This window comes from Macaca fascicularis, chromosome 2 (genome assembly GCF_037993035.2).
Source record: "Macaca fascicularis isolate 582-1 chromosome 2, T2T-MFA8v1.1".
In the NCBI taxonomy this organism is placed as follows: Eukaryota; Metazoa; Chordata; class Mammalia; order Primates; family Cercopithecidae; genus Macaca; species Macaca fascicularis.
In genome coordinates, this window is record NC_088376.1 from 10,116,958 (window position 1) to 10,134,765 (window position 17,808).

Below are 17,808 nucleotides of genomic sequence, written 5' to 3' on the forward strand. Positions count from 1 at the left end.
TTTATTTTAGCTTTTCTAATACATGTGTGGTGACATCTCTTTGTGGCTCTCTGTATATTTTTATTATCAAAAAAGCAATGAAATTCTCTTCAGATGTAAAACATGGAGTGACAATAGTATTGTATGCTTGTATAATTTAAAAATAAAGATGATTAATATGTATCTCACCACACAAATCAGCATTAATTATTGTTTTTGAACCATACAAGAATTAGGAGGAACTCATCACCTTATTAAGGAACTCATTTCAGCAGTTAATTAAGCTGACAAGTTACAAAATAAAAGAGATTTCTGTCAACAATACACAGACTTCTCCTTGTTCTAAAACATCTAGTCCACTTTGTTTGGGTATATTAGTTCAATCACTGTAACTTCTAAACAAGTCCCCCAGAATGCATCTATGAGAGAGGAATCCCCAGGATCATGGCTCGGCTTCCCTACTTACTATCTGCAATACTGAACAAGCCACCTGCCTTTCTGAGTCTCTGAAATGAATATTAAATTGTTGCCTGCATTCAAGATTTTTCATTGGTTATTTACAGCACTCCTGGGCAAAGAACGTGTACGTCCCTGAAATGTATTAGTGAATACATTCTCAACTATTCTCATCTAGGAAAGAAAGGGGTTGCATTAGATAACTTTTAAGATTCACCCTGGTTCTAGAATTTTATAGTTTATATAGTGTTGAGGCATTATAATCCCTATCACTGTTACTAGAAGTTAATGACATCAGTACTTACAGATAACATGCTAAATTATTATTATATTTATATTAGCACATATTCGTTAGTACAGACTGAGTATTCCATATACAAAACACTTGGGACATGAAGTGTTTCAAATTTCAGATGTTTTGGATTTTTGGAATATTTACGCATACCAGCTGAGCAATCCCAATCCACAATTCTGAAATTCACAATGTTCCCATGAGCATTTCCTTTGAGCATTGTGTTGGCACTCAGAAAGTTTCAGATTTTTTCACATTTAAGATTTCAGATTTTTGGATTAGGGTTACTTAACCTATATTAAAGTATTTTTTATAATTTTGAATAATTATTGGTAATTACATATAAGGTTATAAAATGCATTTATTAAATAAATTTTATTTCACAATTGTATCACTATTAATTATTATTAATAATGTTATTTTTATTAGAGCAAGAAAATACATCCCAAGAGTGCAGGAACTAGTCTCTGTTTCACTCACTGCCATAACTTCAGCCCCTAGAAGAGTATCTGGCACAAGATCTGTTTTAAGTAAATGATTGCTGAATAAGTATATACTAGTAGCTCCTTGGGGTTATCAGGTATTTTACGGTTTAAAAACATTTTCACATTTATCATCATATTTGGCTTTCAAAACAATCTTGTGAGACAGCTAGTATTACCAGCTAATATTTTATGAATTAAAGAGGATATGGAATAGAAAAGCATCACGCCCAAGGCCAAGTGGTGAAACCAAAGCTTGAATGTAACTGCGCCGACCATCAAGCCAGGGCTGCATCTTGGCACTTTTGAGCGTCAATAAGGCCTACGAATATTTGGTAAGATCTGATGTCACTCCAAGAATTACAAGTGAATTTCTCTGCTGAAAGATGCAGTGTAAAGATCAAATTAATACAATTAATATTTGATCCTTTAATGAATACACAGCTTGTTCTTTTGTCACCCTGAGGACCTGAAAATTAAACCTCATGCACTGCACTGTGCAGTGATGGATGAGGCTCAAGCTGCTTATGCTCATCCAGAAAACGGGCATGCCAGGCAAACCCGAGCTTCATTACAGGTCCTGAGGTTTCTGTGAATTTGTGGCTATTCTCATGGCATAACATGCATACTTATAACAAACATCCAAGATGTTACAACTGTAGTCTGTAATTGCAATTCACAGGACTGTCAGGATTACAAAAAGATGCTTCCCATCTGTAACCTCCAAAAGAGATGTTTCCCATTTGTATCTCCAAAGTTAGAGCAAGATTCTCTTTGCATGGGGAAAAGGACAATAGGACTCCAGAGACAGAAAAGCACACCGTGAGGACCATACATTCACAGCAAAAATAATGGGGAAAATCCAGTCTAAATTATTTCTTTAAATAGAATGCCATAAGTGGACATCAGTTCCCCTCACACGTTAGTTATCTGCTAAGAAAACAAATGCGTCCTGCCTAACCAGGATACATGGCTTCACATCACTGATGGCTAATTCTCCACCAAGCATCAAAAATCCAGGACTCATCAGTCCCTAGGAACCAAGCTCCAAACGTGCCTGGTTCCCATAAACCATGGTGGTGCAGCTGAACGAGTGCATTTAGGAAACCTGGGTTCCGGATCAATTCAGCCCCAAACTCATGGGTAGATTAGCAATCAACTATAACTGTTTCCCCTCCATGGAATAATAAATTCATAACCTCACGGTAGCAGAAAGCACAGAAAAATGTTGTTAAAAAAAATAATCCAGGCTTAGGACCCCTATTTAATACAATTCACCTCACCTGTCTTGATCTATCTTGACAAGTCTATGTGAACCAATATACACAAAGCTGGTTTGTGAAAAGGGTCACCATTTTGAAATTAATTTCAAAGAAGAATCATGAAATAATAAAATAATGAAGTTAAAGGAGACATCAGACTGTCTGGCCAACCCTTTAATAAATGGAAGCATTTAAAATTAGTAAGGGCCCTGGGTGTGAGGGTCTCCCTCTACTCTTTTACTAGCTACACGATTCTTTAATAAACTCTTCCACTTCTATTACTTACAAATCATCAAAATGACAATAACATCTGTTCTACCTACCTCAGAGAGCTACAGTAAGAATTTCCTACTGAAATGAAAAGACAATGAACACACAAGTGCTAAATAAACTGTAAAAGAGTATACCGATATAAAACAATTCCACCAAAAGGATCACGTGGAATTGGTACCTAATGCAGACCCAAAGTCTGAATGGTCACAAACCGTTTCCAATATTTGCCTTTATGTATTAAAGGAAAATGTCTTCTCTTGTATATTCAGAAAAGGTAAAGGTTATTATATTTAGAGAGAGAGAGGGAGAAAGAAAAAGAGTGAGAACTGGCATGTCGTACCAATTTGTTTTTTTAAAAATCTAACATAAAACCGTTTTTTAAAAAGAATTTCAGAAATTAAAGAAAGTGAATTCGAGGCCACAAGACAACTTCAGCTTCACAAACTTGCGAACTTTACAAATCTTTCCAAATGATGATCTATTTTAATGGTGGATAAAAAGTATTATCAAATTTCATTCAGCCAAATTAGAGAGAGAGAGAGACAGAGAAAGAGAGAGAGTGATTAATTTGGTGCAAAAGTAATCATGGTTTTTGCCATTAAAGGCAACCTAATAGTAATCCCCAGAGTGTATTAGTAAGATAATTTCAAAAACCATCTTTTAAAAAGTACATTAGTACAGTAGGAAAGTTCATTTGCTTTCCTATTTACCAAAAACAGAAAAAGAACTATACTGTTCTGTTCTGCCATCAAAGTCTAAGACTGAGTTTAACTGCTGTTGTTGTTTTATTTTTGGGGGGTGGGGTGGTTGTTGTTTGTTTTATCTTTTTATTTTTTAATCTGGAGCAGAGTGAAAAACCCAGATTATAGGACAAACAACACTAAAGGCTAGTATTTTAAAGACCAGAAGAAAAATTGCATTATGTTATCTTGTTGTCATCAGTTAAACAGAATAGAAAGTGAGGGAACATCATATAAAATCTTTAAGAAGTGTGCTGCTATAAACATGCATGCGCAGGTGTCTTTTTCAGGTAGTGAGTTCTTTTCCCTTGGGTAGATACCCAGTAGTGGGACTGCTGTATCAAACGGTATGTCTACTTTAGTCCTTTAGGGAATCTCCATATTGTTTTTCATAGCAGTTGTACTAGCTTACATTCCCACCAACAGTGTAAAAGTGTCCCCTTTTCAGCATATCCATGCCAACATTTATTATTTTTTTAATTATGGCTATTATTGCAGGAGTAAGGTGGTATCTCAATGTGGTTTTAATTTGCATTTCCTGGACAGTGAGTTGAGCGTTTTTTCATATGATTGTTGTCTGTAAATCTTCTAAATACCCATCAGCCAACAAATGCATAAAAAAAAATGTGGTATATATACACTATGGGATACTACTCAGCCATAAAACAGTATGAAATAATGGCATTTGCAGCAACTTGGATAGAGTTGGAGACCATTATTCTACAAGTAACTCAGGAATGGAAAATCAAATACTGTATGTTCTCACTTATAAGTGGGAGCTAAGCTATGAGGATGCAAAGGCATAAGAATGATATAATGGACTTTGGGGACTCAGGGTGAAGGGTGGGAAGGATGAGAGGGATAAAAGACTACAGCGTACACTGCTCGGGCAACAGGCACACCGAAATCTCAGAAATCACCACTACATAACTTCTCCGTGTAAGCAAAAACCACCTGTTCCCCAACAGCTATTTAACTAAAAAATAAAAAATAAAAAATAACTATATATACAAATATGGGTGCCCCAGAAAGACAAGTTGATATGGAAAACATGTGGGTATTTTTCTACTTTCACAGTCAGAATTAAAACACGGGAAAGCAAACCCAGAGATTACATATATAACACCAAGGTGGGAAATATAAGCTCAAAGAACGGGCATAGGAAGGAAAAGTAATTCAAAGACATAGGTCGAAGCTGCAGAATCACAGTGTCTCATAAGCTGCTAAGAACCTAGCACATGTATCTGGAGAAGTAGCTTTATATTACTGTGCTTTATCAATTAACTCAGTTCTGCAAACACTATTGAGTCCCTAGTATGTGTCAGGTATCCTGTTAGGTGCTGTTGAGGGAAAAGGCATGAGTCAGGCAGCCCATGAGCCTCAAAGTTCAGACTCCACTAGAGAAGACAGGTGCATATACAAGCAAATCTATTAAAAACACATTGTCATAAGAACTGTATACAATGCATGAGGTTATGGGGTAGTAAAGAACAGTTTGCCATTAGAATACAGTACAAGGTTTGGGATAACTCTAGAGTTAGAGGGAAAAGACTTGAGTGCCAACTCGGCTCGGAGCAGACTGTGCTTCTCTGAACAAATAACTTACACCTTCTAGACTGCAGTTTTCACATTCACATCAGAACAAGATGGATTGCGTGATTTCTATTAGTTCTGACTTTCTGCATTTGTGGCTGAGCTTCGTGAAGGTCAACTTTTAAGCAAGGAATTAAAAGACTGTAGAAGCAGGAAACTGGGGGACAAGTACATGCTAAAAGCAAAAAACAGCATGAGCTGAGGCAATACAGAGCATAAGCTGTTATCACCAATGCATCCTGGAAATAAAACCTGTGCTACCTACTATCTTGGGAATTTCACTAAGAGTATAGAACATTCTGAACGAAAAAAAGAAAAGAAAAAGAATGGTTATAAACTTTTAAAATGTGTAAACATTTAAACACAATAGACATAAGTTACAAAAATGTTCAGAGTAACAGAATGCACTGATAACATTTAAATTAAATATAAAGAAAAGCAAATCTACTTCCAACAAATACATGGATACATCTTCGTGTCATACAGCAGATGCAGAAATGTAGCTTCTATTTTAAAAAGTCTGAATGTCCATAAACTGTTCCCAAGATTTGTCTTTATCTTATGTATTAAAGGAAAATTTCTTCTCTTGCATATTCAGAAAAGGTAAAGGTTATTATATTTAGAGAGAGGGGGAGAGAGAAAAAGAGTGAGAATTGGCAGAAATGCAAGAGAGAACCAAAATTTCAGAAAACAAAAGACTGAGTTATACCATATTCCAAACTGCTTTGGAGAAGCATTACTGAGCAGTGCACTCACCCAGCCAGCCATCCGCCAGCCATCCAAATATATATGCATACATAAGAACACACAGACATACATTTGACCATATGCAACCATTCCTACTAAAAACACAGTAGCATAATATGAGCTATGAGGAACATAAGGACGAGTGAGAAACCATGTCTTGTTGCTTCAATGAGGAAGCAAAGCTTATATATATTCTTATAAGGGACGCAGGGACGTATCACTGTAATGTGGGGCTTGGTGCCACACGTGCTGTGAATAGAAGGACAAGCAGTATCACGTGCTGGATATGGACAGCAGCCTTAGTTCAGAAACATACTCCAAACAAATCATAGAGAATGTCACCTCCTTTAAGCTTCCATTTCTTTATAAGAAAAATTAAAAAAAAAAAAACCATTTTGTAGGGTTACATAATAAGGCAACAAAATAACAATGAGAAAGCAAAGAGCCTGGCATGTACTACATGTTCAATATGGGACAGAATGTAAGCGGCAGCAATAACAAAAGTAGTAGAAATTTGGATAAGTCAAAGAATAAGATGTGGAAACTCGGGGAAAGGAGTAATTACTTCTGATCTAGGCCACACCTAGACATTTTGGAGAAAGTGATACAAACAGAATTTTAGCAGGTAACAAAAACATGTGGGGTGACATGTTGAGAGGGGACCAAGGACTGTGCGCTGCAGAGCATGCAAACAAATCACTTCTCTGTTCCTAGAGAATAAGACAGCGGGTGAACACACATAGTACAGGGAGGGCATGTCAAATTCACAATAAAGGAGTCTAAAGGGAGGCCACTATGTGCTTCTCTTCTCCCTCTCTCATATATGCCATTTATTAGCCCTCTTAATATAGGATCTGCCCTCACCATAATGCTCAGGCCTATAAGAACTCTCATATCTACAAAGACTTCCTCACACCTTTGCCTTTTGCTCTACAACTGGACATGTCTCTATTCTGTTCAGATTAGAGGGAGGTCCACTGAAGCTTTCCCCAGAAATTAGGTGACAAAACAGCAATGCCCCTAGTCAGATGACAAAGGGAAACACTGAAAACATAAATGAGGGCCAGGCACGGTGGCTCACGCATGTAATCCCAGCCCTTTGGGAGGCCGAGGCTGGCGGATCACCTGAGGTCAGGAGTTCGAGATGAGCCTGACCAACACGGAGAAACCCCGTCTCTACTGAAAATACAAAATTAGCCGGGCACGGTGGTGCGTGCCTATAATCCAGCTACTCGGGAGGGTGAGGTTGAGAATCACTTGAACCCGGGAGTCGGAGGTTGCAGTGAGTCAAGATCACGCCATTGCACTCCAGCCTGGACAACGAGAGTGAAACTCCATCTCAAAAAAAAAAAAAAAAAAAACCATAAATGAGGAGGCCAGCATATGGCTCCTCCTGTCCCTATGAAGAGAGATTCTCTTCCAGATCCCATTCATCCCATTCCCAAGCCCTGAAATCACTAAAGAAGGATGAGTCAAAGAAAGCCAGTTCCACTAAGTGATTGATAAATTGCAAAGATGCAGTCTCCTGCTAAGGCAATAAAACATCATGGAGTGCTATAGAGATTAGTACAGCACCCAAGGCTTCATTTACTGTTTTTCAAGAGCAGCTTTCTAAAGGTCTTGTTCTTGTACTTTCTGAGGCAAAGGATACCCAACGATCCACAGCTGCAGCTTAGCCATGCATGCTGAAGCCTGATCCTCTCTACCACCCAGCCTAGGTGTTCACCTTACACAAGCCAGACATCTGAACTAGGCCTCTGGGACCCGACCCAAAATACTAATAGACTAGTAAAGTGTTTCCTGGGCGCAGGAGAGGACAGGAAAGAAAATAGGAGGACTGGACTATATCACAGAGTGTGAAACACCTGTGTGCAATATTGACAAAACAAACATTAATGTCATTCAAGAAGCAACTGGAAACATCACGGAGAGGGGTAAGATATTAATAATTTTTTTAATGGTGGGACAGGGACAGAAAACAAAGGGAGTTAAATCTCCTTTCACTGCCTCTTCTCTCTCAGCTCCTATTCTTCAGTTTTTTTGTTTGTTTGTTTGTTTGTTTTTTTAAGCTATTGTTTCTTGAGTTTGAATAAGCTGCTAGCATTCGTTGGTAAAAATATGGAACCTTTTCAATCAGAGTATGGTACCATTTATACTGCCCCTGAGGCTTCGTGTGTGAGTGTATACACACACATACACACGAGAGCTGGAGCTCACGTAGACCTTCAAACTCTACGTGACATAAACTAAATGCATTGTTATTAAAACCCCTGAAACTAGGCTTCACTCAAATTTGTCTGGGAGATTTAACCAATGCAAATCTCACAGAACACTCTAGACAACTTTATCCTTCAGCAGCCTAAGGGAAGAAAAACAGCCGGAGGAGGTAAACAATTCCATGCACTTTATTAGGTTCACTTTGTATAAGTGTCTGATTGGACTACTGCTTGGCAGCATTTGCGGACATTTGTCCAACGGCAAGAGGGAGGGACGACTGTCTGGTAGCTAAAACCCTACAAGAGAATGAGCTGGAGGTGGAAGATAATGCAGTAGAAAGGCATTGAGCTGTGACTAAAGAGGCCAGATTTCTAGTGTGAGCTCTAACCCCATTTCACTATGTAATCATAGCCATATAACCCATAAAAAGTCTTTTTCCTAAAAGGGGAGGTTGGTCTAGACTATTTCCAGGGGCTCCTTTACTTTTAGTAGCCTATGACAACCACGCTGTGAATTCACAAACTACCTTTTTCTGACACAACTTTGTACTGCAAATCACCTACACAACACTGAATTTTCCTACTCCAAGTAACCAACTCTGAAATCCCAGCACTTACCCTCACCTCCAGGTTGTTTGTATGGATTGTACTTAGGTTTTGGAGCAACTACTGGTGCAAACTTTTTGGGTGGCTGCTGTGTAGACACTGAAATGCTGGGGTTCCCAAAGGAATGGGTGGTCTCCATCCGTGCAGGCACACGGCCGAGGGGCTCACCAGTGCTTTTGGGTGGCAGCCAAGATGGGTGAGACATTGTTGGAATCTGCAATGAAAAAGAAACGAACACTGTTTTTATAGAAGCATGAAAATGAAGACAGTACTCCTCATTTCATTGCTACTTCATCTTAATCTATACTAAATGAAAAAGTTCTCTGGAACGAAGAATGAAAGAAAATGGAAGAAGGAAAAATGAAGAGGCAGAGGAATCATGAGTAGAAAGAGGAGGAGGAAGAGGAGGGAGGACAGGAAGAGGAGGAAGGAGAGGAAAAGGAGAAAGAGAGAAAGAGACTGAGGAGGAGCAGGAAGAGAACACTCCCTCAAACTTGAATATCTCCCTTCCAATAGTCAACTATTTTAATGCCTAGCACTGTTGGGAAATAGATGTGAATAAGAAATGGTTCCTAACTTGAAGGAGTTTTTATGGTAGGAGAATGGAAAAGAGCTTGAATTTTATTAATAATCTATTAAATTAATTATCTCTCCAATTAAATGGTTATGTCTAAATGAAGTGCTAAGTTACCTAAGTGAGGTTAAGAACAAGTGTTGCTGAGATGCAGAAAAACATAGGCTCACTTCTTGGTAGGGGCAGAATTAACAAGATTTTATTGATGAGGTGATACACAGACTGGGTTTGAGTGCTAAGCAGGGTTGAGCCTGAAAAATGTTAGCAAAATATATAGGCAGAAAAGTACACGGCATTTACGTTTAGTGTGCTTGGAGGGGGAATAACAGAAAGTAGCAAGCAAAAGAACTAAAAGGTGGGTTGAAACCAAAGCACAGATAGCTTAGCAGCCACTGTTCAGTTTAAATTCATTCTTCAGTTATTAAGGAACCACTGAAAGTTTATTTTGGAAACAAGGGTTTAACAGATACCTCGCAGGACACTTTTAAATGACCCATCAGCAGGAGCAGCTCTGGTCCCCACCAAGGGGCACGTGGAAAAGGGGAAGAGGGGCATATTGGTTGTCACAATGTCTGGGACAATTATTGGAATTTAGGGCCAGAGGATAGAATATTCAACACATGTAATGAAAGGTCAGCCCTGCACAACAAAGAAATGCCCATCAACATGTATGCTGAGCTGATACCATGTTGGACCTTCACGAAAAGCTCACTTCAACTAGGAGGGAACAATCAGATCAGCCCAGACGCTGCTCCGATCAGATTGCACACACCGTTTGAAGAAAGGAAATGTCTCCTCTGTCAGGGTAAGCCAAACACCTCTCCAGTCAGCCTGCCTGCTGGGGATGAGACTCAGAGGCTGCCGCCGAGGAGGGCTCTCCAAGCCTGATTGCAAGAGCTCTCCAGCATAGGGACGCCCGGAAGGCACCCTGTACCCGCCCCCAGCCCAAAAGCCACCTACTAATTTATTAATTGAACCGAATTAATTAAGAGGGCTACATGATTACCTCCAGATGTCTGTAAAGACAAAGAGCATCAGAACACAGAAATCAAAGGCCTCAGTACATGGCACAGTAATAGAGAGACAGGGTGGAGGGGAGAGCTGGGAAAGAGTGCTGCCTGGACATTAACATCAGTCCACACCACCAACAAGTGGCATGACTTTGAACAGCATCTCCTCTAGAGCCTCAGATAGTTTCACTCTCTCAGAGGACTCAGCCAAGCACAATGGCTCACACCTCTAATCCCAGAACTTTGGAGGCCAAGGCACTTGAGGCCTGGAGGTTGAGAATAGCCTGGGCAATAGAATGAGACTCAGTCTCTACAAACAATTAAAAAATTAGCGGGATATAATGGTGCACACCTGCTGTTCCAGCTACTCAAGAGGCTGAGGTTGGAGGATCACTTGGGCCTGGGAGACTGAGGCTGTGGTAAGCTGTGATTGCACCACTGCACTCCAGCTTGGTCAACAGAGGGAGACCTTCTCTCAAAAAACAAACAAACATATAAACCTCTGTCTTCCTTAACTCTCAGAATTTTTATGGCAACCAATGAGATGATATTAAAGTACTTTTTATAGTATAAAGTGCTATGCAAAGTGAGAAAAAAAGATGCCTCTATTCTTATAGAAAGTCAATGGCAATTTTATGACTATCTTGCTTGGAAGAACAGCTTGACGTGCAGTTTTCTTAAAAGACAAGGATAACATGAATCAATGACAAAGACTCTAAACTGGGAATCAAGACACATGCTATTGAAGCCAGTGATGGTACTGGCTTTTCACTCTGGTTACAGGGCCTTTCTTTTCTTTTTTATCCCCTGTACCTTTTACATATTCGTATATACACACACATACATACATGTATATATATACACACACAAAGACACACATATACTTGCTAAACTGGGAGTTCCTTAAAAGGGTAAGGACCATATTTTACACATTTATAAACTACCATTAAGGCCTAGCACAAAACCAATATAGAAAAACAACCAATGAATGTCTGTTTTACTCATGGTTTTTAAATTTAGCTACACATTTGGAATAACTTGAGATGATTTTTTTTCTAAATACCAAAACCAAACCCATCTCACACGGCTGAGAAATGCCAATTTTGGTTTTGCTTTTGCTTTTAATTGAGGCTTGGTCTTCTACTAAATTGGGATAAAAGTGATAAAAGTGACTGGTTTGCTTTCAGTATGACTAAAGTGAATATAAGTGTGAAATAAAAGGGATCAAGTAAAGGTTTGAAACTTTTAATGCATTAAGCACATTTGTAGTATAAATGTTAATTATAATTTTTAAAATGGCTTAATACTGTCCTCAAAAGGTCTCTATAAATCTAACGTCATTTTACAATAAAAGGTTTAAAACTGGCTAATATAGGAGTCAGTAGTTTCTTAAGCAAAGATTCACATTTTTCACAGCAATCCCAAGTTACTGACTGACTGTATCATCTTGGCTTTTCAGATATAGCACAGATATAAAGAAATAGGCAATTTCTGGGAGAGTATAAATAAAATTTAAGCATCAATATGCAAATCATTGGCTCCACAGTCATTTCAGTTGTCCCCCAGTATCATAAATTACCCGCACGCTGCCCTCCATGAAGAAGCACCTGCAGCTACTCCTCCTGAGAGGCCCATCTTCTGACCAATCATTTGTTTGCAGATGACCTTTTTAGTATCTTCTCTCAGCATTCTTCTGCATGTCAGCAGTGACCCAGTGACACCATTCCCAGGATTTATAATAAGTTTTCATGATTCTGAACCCTTGCTGATGCTGTGTTCAACATCAACAATGCCGTTTACCTCTCTTCACTTTCTACCAAGCCCTATATTTTTATATTGTCCCAGCTCAAATGTCTCTAACTCTGTGAACATTTCCCTAACTCCTCCAAAGAAGAGAAGCTTAATTCCTTTTTCTGGGCTCTTTACGACTTTCTGCATACTTATAACAGTCCACAAGGAAGCCATTTATTTACCTGCCTACATGTCCCAACAAGTTGGAAACTCCAAGTAGTCTCACTATACTGGCACAACGCCTAGGCAAGAAGCCCTTACATAACTATCTTACACAGAAATGGGTCAATGAATGAACATTACCCTTTCTTAGTTACTCATATCTTTCTAGAATTGCTATAGCATTCACTGATACAATCATCTCTTTTTACTTTCCTTAATTTGGTGATGTAATGAAGCATGCTGATAGATTTCCAGATATTGAACTATCTTTGCATTTGTGGAATAAAATCCTATCTAGTCACAGCTGCAGTGCCCTCTTTAGCAATCACTGATGCATTAACCTCTTTTTCTCTCCCTTAATTTGATGATGTAATGAAATATGTTGATAAAGCCTAGACATTGAACCATCTTTGTATGCCTAGAATAAATCCTTTGTTACGGTTGTGTTTTGATATATTAATGAATTAACTAGGCTATTTTATTTATAATTTGTGTACATATAATCATAATAAAGAGCATTTTATAGCATTTTTTCTGCCTGTTTTACTTATCATGATTAGGTTTTGATAGGGGAGTTTTCTCCAACCTCCTCTACTGTCTAGGTTATTTAATAACTTCATTGGAATTATCTGGTTTTTTTAAAGGTTATCCAAATTCAGCATAAAGTCATCTAAATATATCTTCCTTTAACAGACATTAATCATATTATCAGTAACTTCTATGATAGTAGTAGTAGTTTTCTATTTATTCTGAGGTCATTTTGCAGTACTTTTCTGATAGAAATTCACTCTTTTTTTCCTAGGTTTGATCTCTCCTCTCTCTTAACCAAGCTACTTCTTGTCTAAAAATGACTTCCAATGTACTATGCATCAATTTAGATCATAAGCATTACTTTCTACTAGTCCTTGAAGGTAAATCTTGCACTATATCCTACAGTTCAAGTTATATATCCTTATAGTACAATTCTACAGCATCTACATACTGTTGTCACATATTCATCACATGGTACCTTGCCCGTCTGCTTGCCTTTTTCCCAAACTAAACTCTCAAATCCTTGAGAGTGGAAATATTTACCATTTTATAATCCCAGGGCCTACACATGATAGGTACTCAATAAAAATGTCTGTTAATTTAATGAATGAATGAATTTATTTGCCTGGCACTGGCGCTATAGATGAATCAGATTCCTATTCTTTACTCAAAGAGCTCAAAGCCTATTTGAGGAAGAAATATTTATAAATGTGAAAAGAGAAAGACAGTAACACAGAAAGCACAGAAAAATCTTGGGGGATGTCAGAAAAGCTAGCAGAAGCTTGGCAGAGGTAGCCCTTAACCAGGACTTTGAATGATGAGTAAATAAAAGAAAACTGGAGTAACAAGGGCAAAGATTAGAAATAATACTGTGAGCCTGGGTATGAAGCAAGGCATTTCTGTAGGACAGGGATCAGACCAGTGGTACCAAAATGAGGGATTCAGGGAGAATAGTTAGGGGAAAGTTCTAAAAGATAACGTGAGTCCTGCCTTTTAAAGGTCTTATATAAAGATAAGATAAAGATAAGAAGCTGGAGCTTTTATCCTTGAATAGGAAGATAACGAGAGTGAAAATTCCAGGTACTAAAAATTAAATCATGTAGGATGGATCCAAGGAAAGTGATAAATCCAATAGTATGGACATAGAGTCCCTGTGGCCCCAGTTCTAGTCTCAGCTATACTAGTGTGACCTTTACTCATTTGCAAAATGAATACCTGTAAAGTCCCAATCGGCTCTAATATCCTAGAGTGCTTTCTTTCTCTAAAATCTTAATTACAGCTCTTCATTTTGATAAATGGGTTTGATGAAACTTCACAAGTTTAATGAACAGATGAACTAGCACATATTACTGGGGCTTCTTGGCTTCTCAGAGAGACCCATGTAAACCCAAAGATCAGCAGTGGTGAGAGCTGGTGTTGCTGGACCAAGATTCACACTGCTCTTACTTCCCCTCGTTCTAGATAGGTTTCACTCGAAGCTCATAATCATCATGAAAGCAAGAAGTGAAAGGGAAGATTTCCAGAGAGGCTCTGAGAATACACAACCACCATCAGCAGACAGGAAAGCAAGAGCAATGGCCCTCCTCTAAGCAAGATGCCTACTGCTAAAGAGAACTGGGGAGCTGCTGCTTCCTCAGCGTTGCTCTTTCAGAAATTGTCAAATGCAAACAATTAAGAAGAACGTAAGAGGTTTCACTTAGCAACTTCTCTGCTGCTCTTCTGTCTTTTCCCCCAGCCATCCTAAGAAGACCAGAGACTGACAATAAATAACAAGTGTTTATTGAGGATTTATTATATGTCAAACAATTTTTCAATGGCCACACAGTCATCCCAACTGCCGTATGAGGTAGCATTATCATTACCCACATCTAGCAAATCAAGAAAGTAAGACTGCAAGAGGTTGAATAACTTGCTCAAGGATATGCAGCTAACGAACGGCAAAGCTGAAGCTGGGACACAGATCTCTGACTCCAAATCTCTCCACTCTTCACTCTGTATTACCTCCCTATTTGGAGAAGAAAGGAAGACACCACAGAGAAAAGGAAGTCAGCTCTTAACAGTTGTCTTTGCTCTTATTATTTCCATGCCAGCTCTTGAGTTCTACTTGCCATAATGTTTTCTCTATTCTGTGCCCTCAAATCTAATCATAATAAGCCACAGGACCACAAAGTAATGAGGCCAATAGTCAACAGACAAATCAAGGCACAACAGAATACAAATAACTACAAAAGGCTATGTGATGACCAGAAACCACCCCATACAGGTGGGAAAACTCAGGGCAATAGGCCAACTGACAGTTAATACTAACAAAGCCCTCTCAGGATACCATGTGAATGCCAAGTCACTGTCATCCACAAAAACAGAAAGAAGTAGTGTTTGGTCACATTTTCCTTTTTTTCCTCCAAATCAGTGTGCCACTCTTCTAAAAAGATTTATATAGATAACCAAAACTGAAAAACAAACAACCGTTCCATCGTATCATCTAACATCCATTGCAATAAGCTTAGAGTAGTGTTTATCAAAACAGTCTGCACACTAACCTCATACGGGGATCTTTATGTATATACTCTGATCCAAGCATTGAGAACAATTTACTTAGAGCAGTTCTCTTAATCTTTAAATGACATTGTATTAGTCCCTACATCTTCCTGGCAACTAATTCAAGGCCTAGCACTTGGTCAGTGTGCACTAAATAAATGAATGGTATTAGAAAAGAGACATACATTAACACCACAGAACTGAGGGACTATTTGACTTAAACATCAGAAGTAGCTGATGGCAGACTAACGTTTAGCATTCGTGTCCCTTAGCAACATTTTCTTCATTTAAACAAGCCGTTACAATTTAAATAACACTCTCCTATAACTTTGAAGGTTTTTTTTTAAACGTTCTCTTTATACAAAAGTCAGTACCTTCCTGGAATTTCAAAACCGTTTTCCTAATCATCCATTAAACTGGTACAACGTGGTTCCCGCTCTGGGCTATACGGCTCTCCATTATTGTCCACATCTCAGTATTCAGTGGGAAGATGCCTGATCTTCAGAATTCAGACCCAGCTTTTAGTCTTAGCTTTGCCATGAGCCCATTGTGTAACTTCCACTATCTCTGAAATCTTGTGTCCTTCTCGAAAAATGTGGTGATGGAATTAGATGGTACAAATGACAACTCTGCTCACAAGCTTTTATGAGTCTATGAAAGATCTTGACTTAACAAGTAGCCAACGCCAAGTAAAACGAGATTCTATATCATCCGTAACTCCCTTTGTTTTGATATCATCTGTAATTCTCCTCTTTGCTCGTCAGTGAGGAAGCACAGTCCTCTTTTTCTCTCTTTTTCTGTCACCTGTTTCCCTGACTCTTCTATCCTCCCCATTGAAGGACGGATTCTTGGGTTGATCTCAGAGATTAACAAGCTATCAATCAAGATGTATTATGCACAAGTAAATAAGTATTTAGGCAAACCTTTTCCAAACGGTGTAAGTCCCTACCAGTGTAATTGAGAAGCAGATATGCTGAGGCATGTGGTGGAAGCGTGGGAAGACAGCACTGAAGAATAACGCAGGCTGAAAATTACACACAATTGTTAGTTGAACAGCAAATGTATTCACTCTTCTTCTGAAGCATCAGGTCAGATAGAGCCGGAAGGGCAAAGCAGGATCTACCATGGTCTGAAAATGTCAATGTATTCACTCAACTTCTTCTTATAGACAGCTTTGGCCCAGCACTGGCTAGGTGCCCCACTCTCTGCATGGACAGCTGGCATTGCTCAGAAGAGGTAACGAGAGAACAACGCTACAGAAATGCCAAACCTTTATATAGGCTATCTGAGAGACATTTGGAAAAACTGGAAAAGGCACTAGACTTAGATGCAGAGGACTTGGACGTAGTTTCCATCTAGCTCAGTCACTATCTGGGTCTATGACTTTAGTTCTTAACCTCTTTGAACCTCAGTGACCCTTCCTATCTGTACACTAAAGATTAGATATCCACTACCATTCCCTCTAACTCTCATGTTTCCATGATTCCCCCACAAGTCCACAATTTCAAGGAGCTAAGGTTTCTTACAAAACTATGTTTTAACTCCTATGAGACCAGGGAGTATAGAGTGAGGGAAGGTAGGGTTGGGATCGACACATTAAATGTCCATCTGCCTTGCACAGGGTACCAGAAAAAATAAATTAACACTAATGATGCACTCCTTATTCTTGGCAATGCTGCAGGTGACAAGAAAAACTCGGCGGCATTTCAGGATCCAAAGAACCACGAAGCAGCAAGGGAGAGAAGCGTCAGGTCTAGACAAGAAAACATTGTCTCAGATAAAGAAGTTAGACAGGGCCGGGCCCAGTGGCTCAGACCTGTAATCCTAGCACTTTGGGAGGCCAAGGCAGGCAGATCGTTTGAGGTCAGGAGTTCAAGATCCGCATGGTCAACACGTTGAAACCCCATCTCAACTACAAGTACAAAAATTAGCCGGGTAGAGAGGGGCATGCCTGTAGTCCCAGCTACTTGGGAGGCTGAGACAGAAGAATCACTTGAACCCGGGAGGCAGAGGTTGCAGTGAGCCAAGACTGTGCCACTGCACTCTAGCCTAGGAGACAGGGTGAGACTCCATCTCAAAAAAAAAAAAAGAAAAAGTGAGACAGAACACTGACATTCCTCCACACTGCACTTTCACTTCAGATTCAGAATGGCACTCGAAAAGGAAACAATCAACCCTGACAGGGAAACAATAGCACTGAAAGATCAGGACTCTCAGGAGAGAAGGTTAAGGATGGAACAAATACTGACTAAGTGGCCTTTTGTTTGCCACAGTTTCTATCAGTCAAGGGAAAAAACAGACATGGTTGACAATAGTCAGGACAGACTACTTAAGAGCTAAAAGGTCACAGAGAGTCCCAACTAGGAGAAATCTTAGGAACTAATTTACCTCTTCTAATTTGAGTATTCAAATACCGAGATTTGGAGAAGCTGAAGAGACTTATCCAATGTAATAGAGCAGCTAGAACATACCACAGGCTGGGTTTAAACCCAAACGTTCTACCTCCAAAGAGCATCTGCAGGGGGAAAGTTTGATTAAACAAGCTCGTAACTCTAT

General features: G+C 39.1%; 1 protein-coding gene across 26 annotated transcripts in view; it reads right to left on the reverse strand.

Moving 5' to 3' along the window:
• Positions 1 to 17,808, reverse strand: part of LPP (LIM domain containing preferred translocation partner in lipoma) — a 724,989-nt gene that overhangs the window by 466,706 nt on the left and 240,475 nt on the right. For 21 of the 26 annotated variants that reach the window (XM_074030782.1, XM_065539344.2, XM_065539350.2 and 18 more), the window contains one exon: positions 8,659 to 8,860. The exons of the other annotated variants lie outside the window; for them this stretch is intronic. In XM_074030782.1, coding sequence (XP_073886883.1) covers positions 8,659 to 8,851 — 193 coding nt within the window. In that variant the 5' untranslated portion in view covers positions 8,852 to 8,860. The remainder of the gene's footprint in view (positions 1 to 8,658; positions 8,861 to 17,808) is intronic. 26 annotated transcript variants of the gene reach the window in all.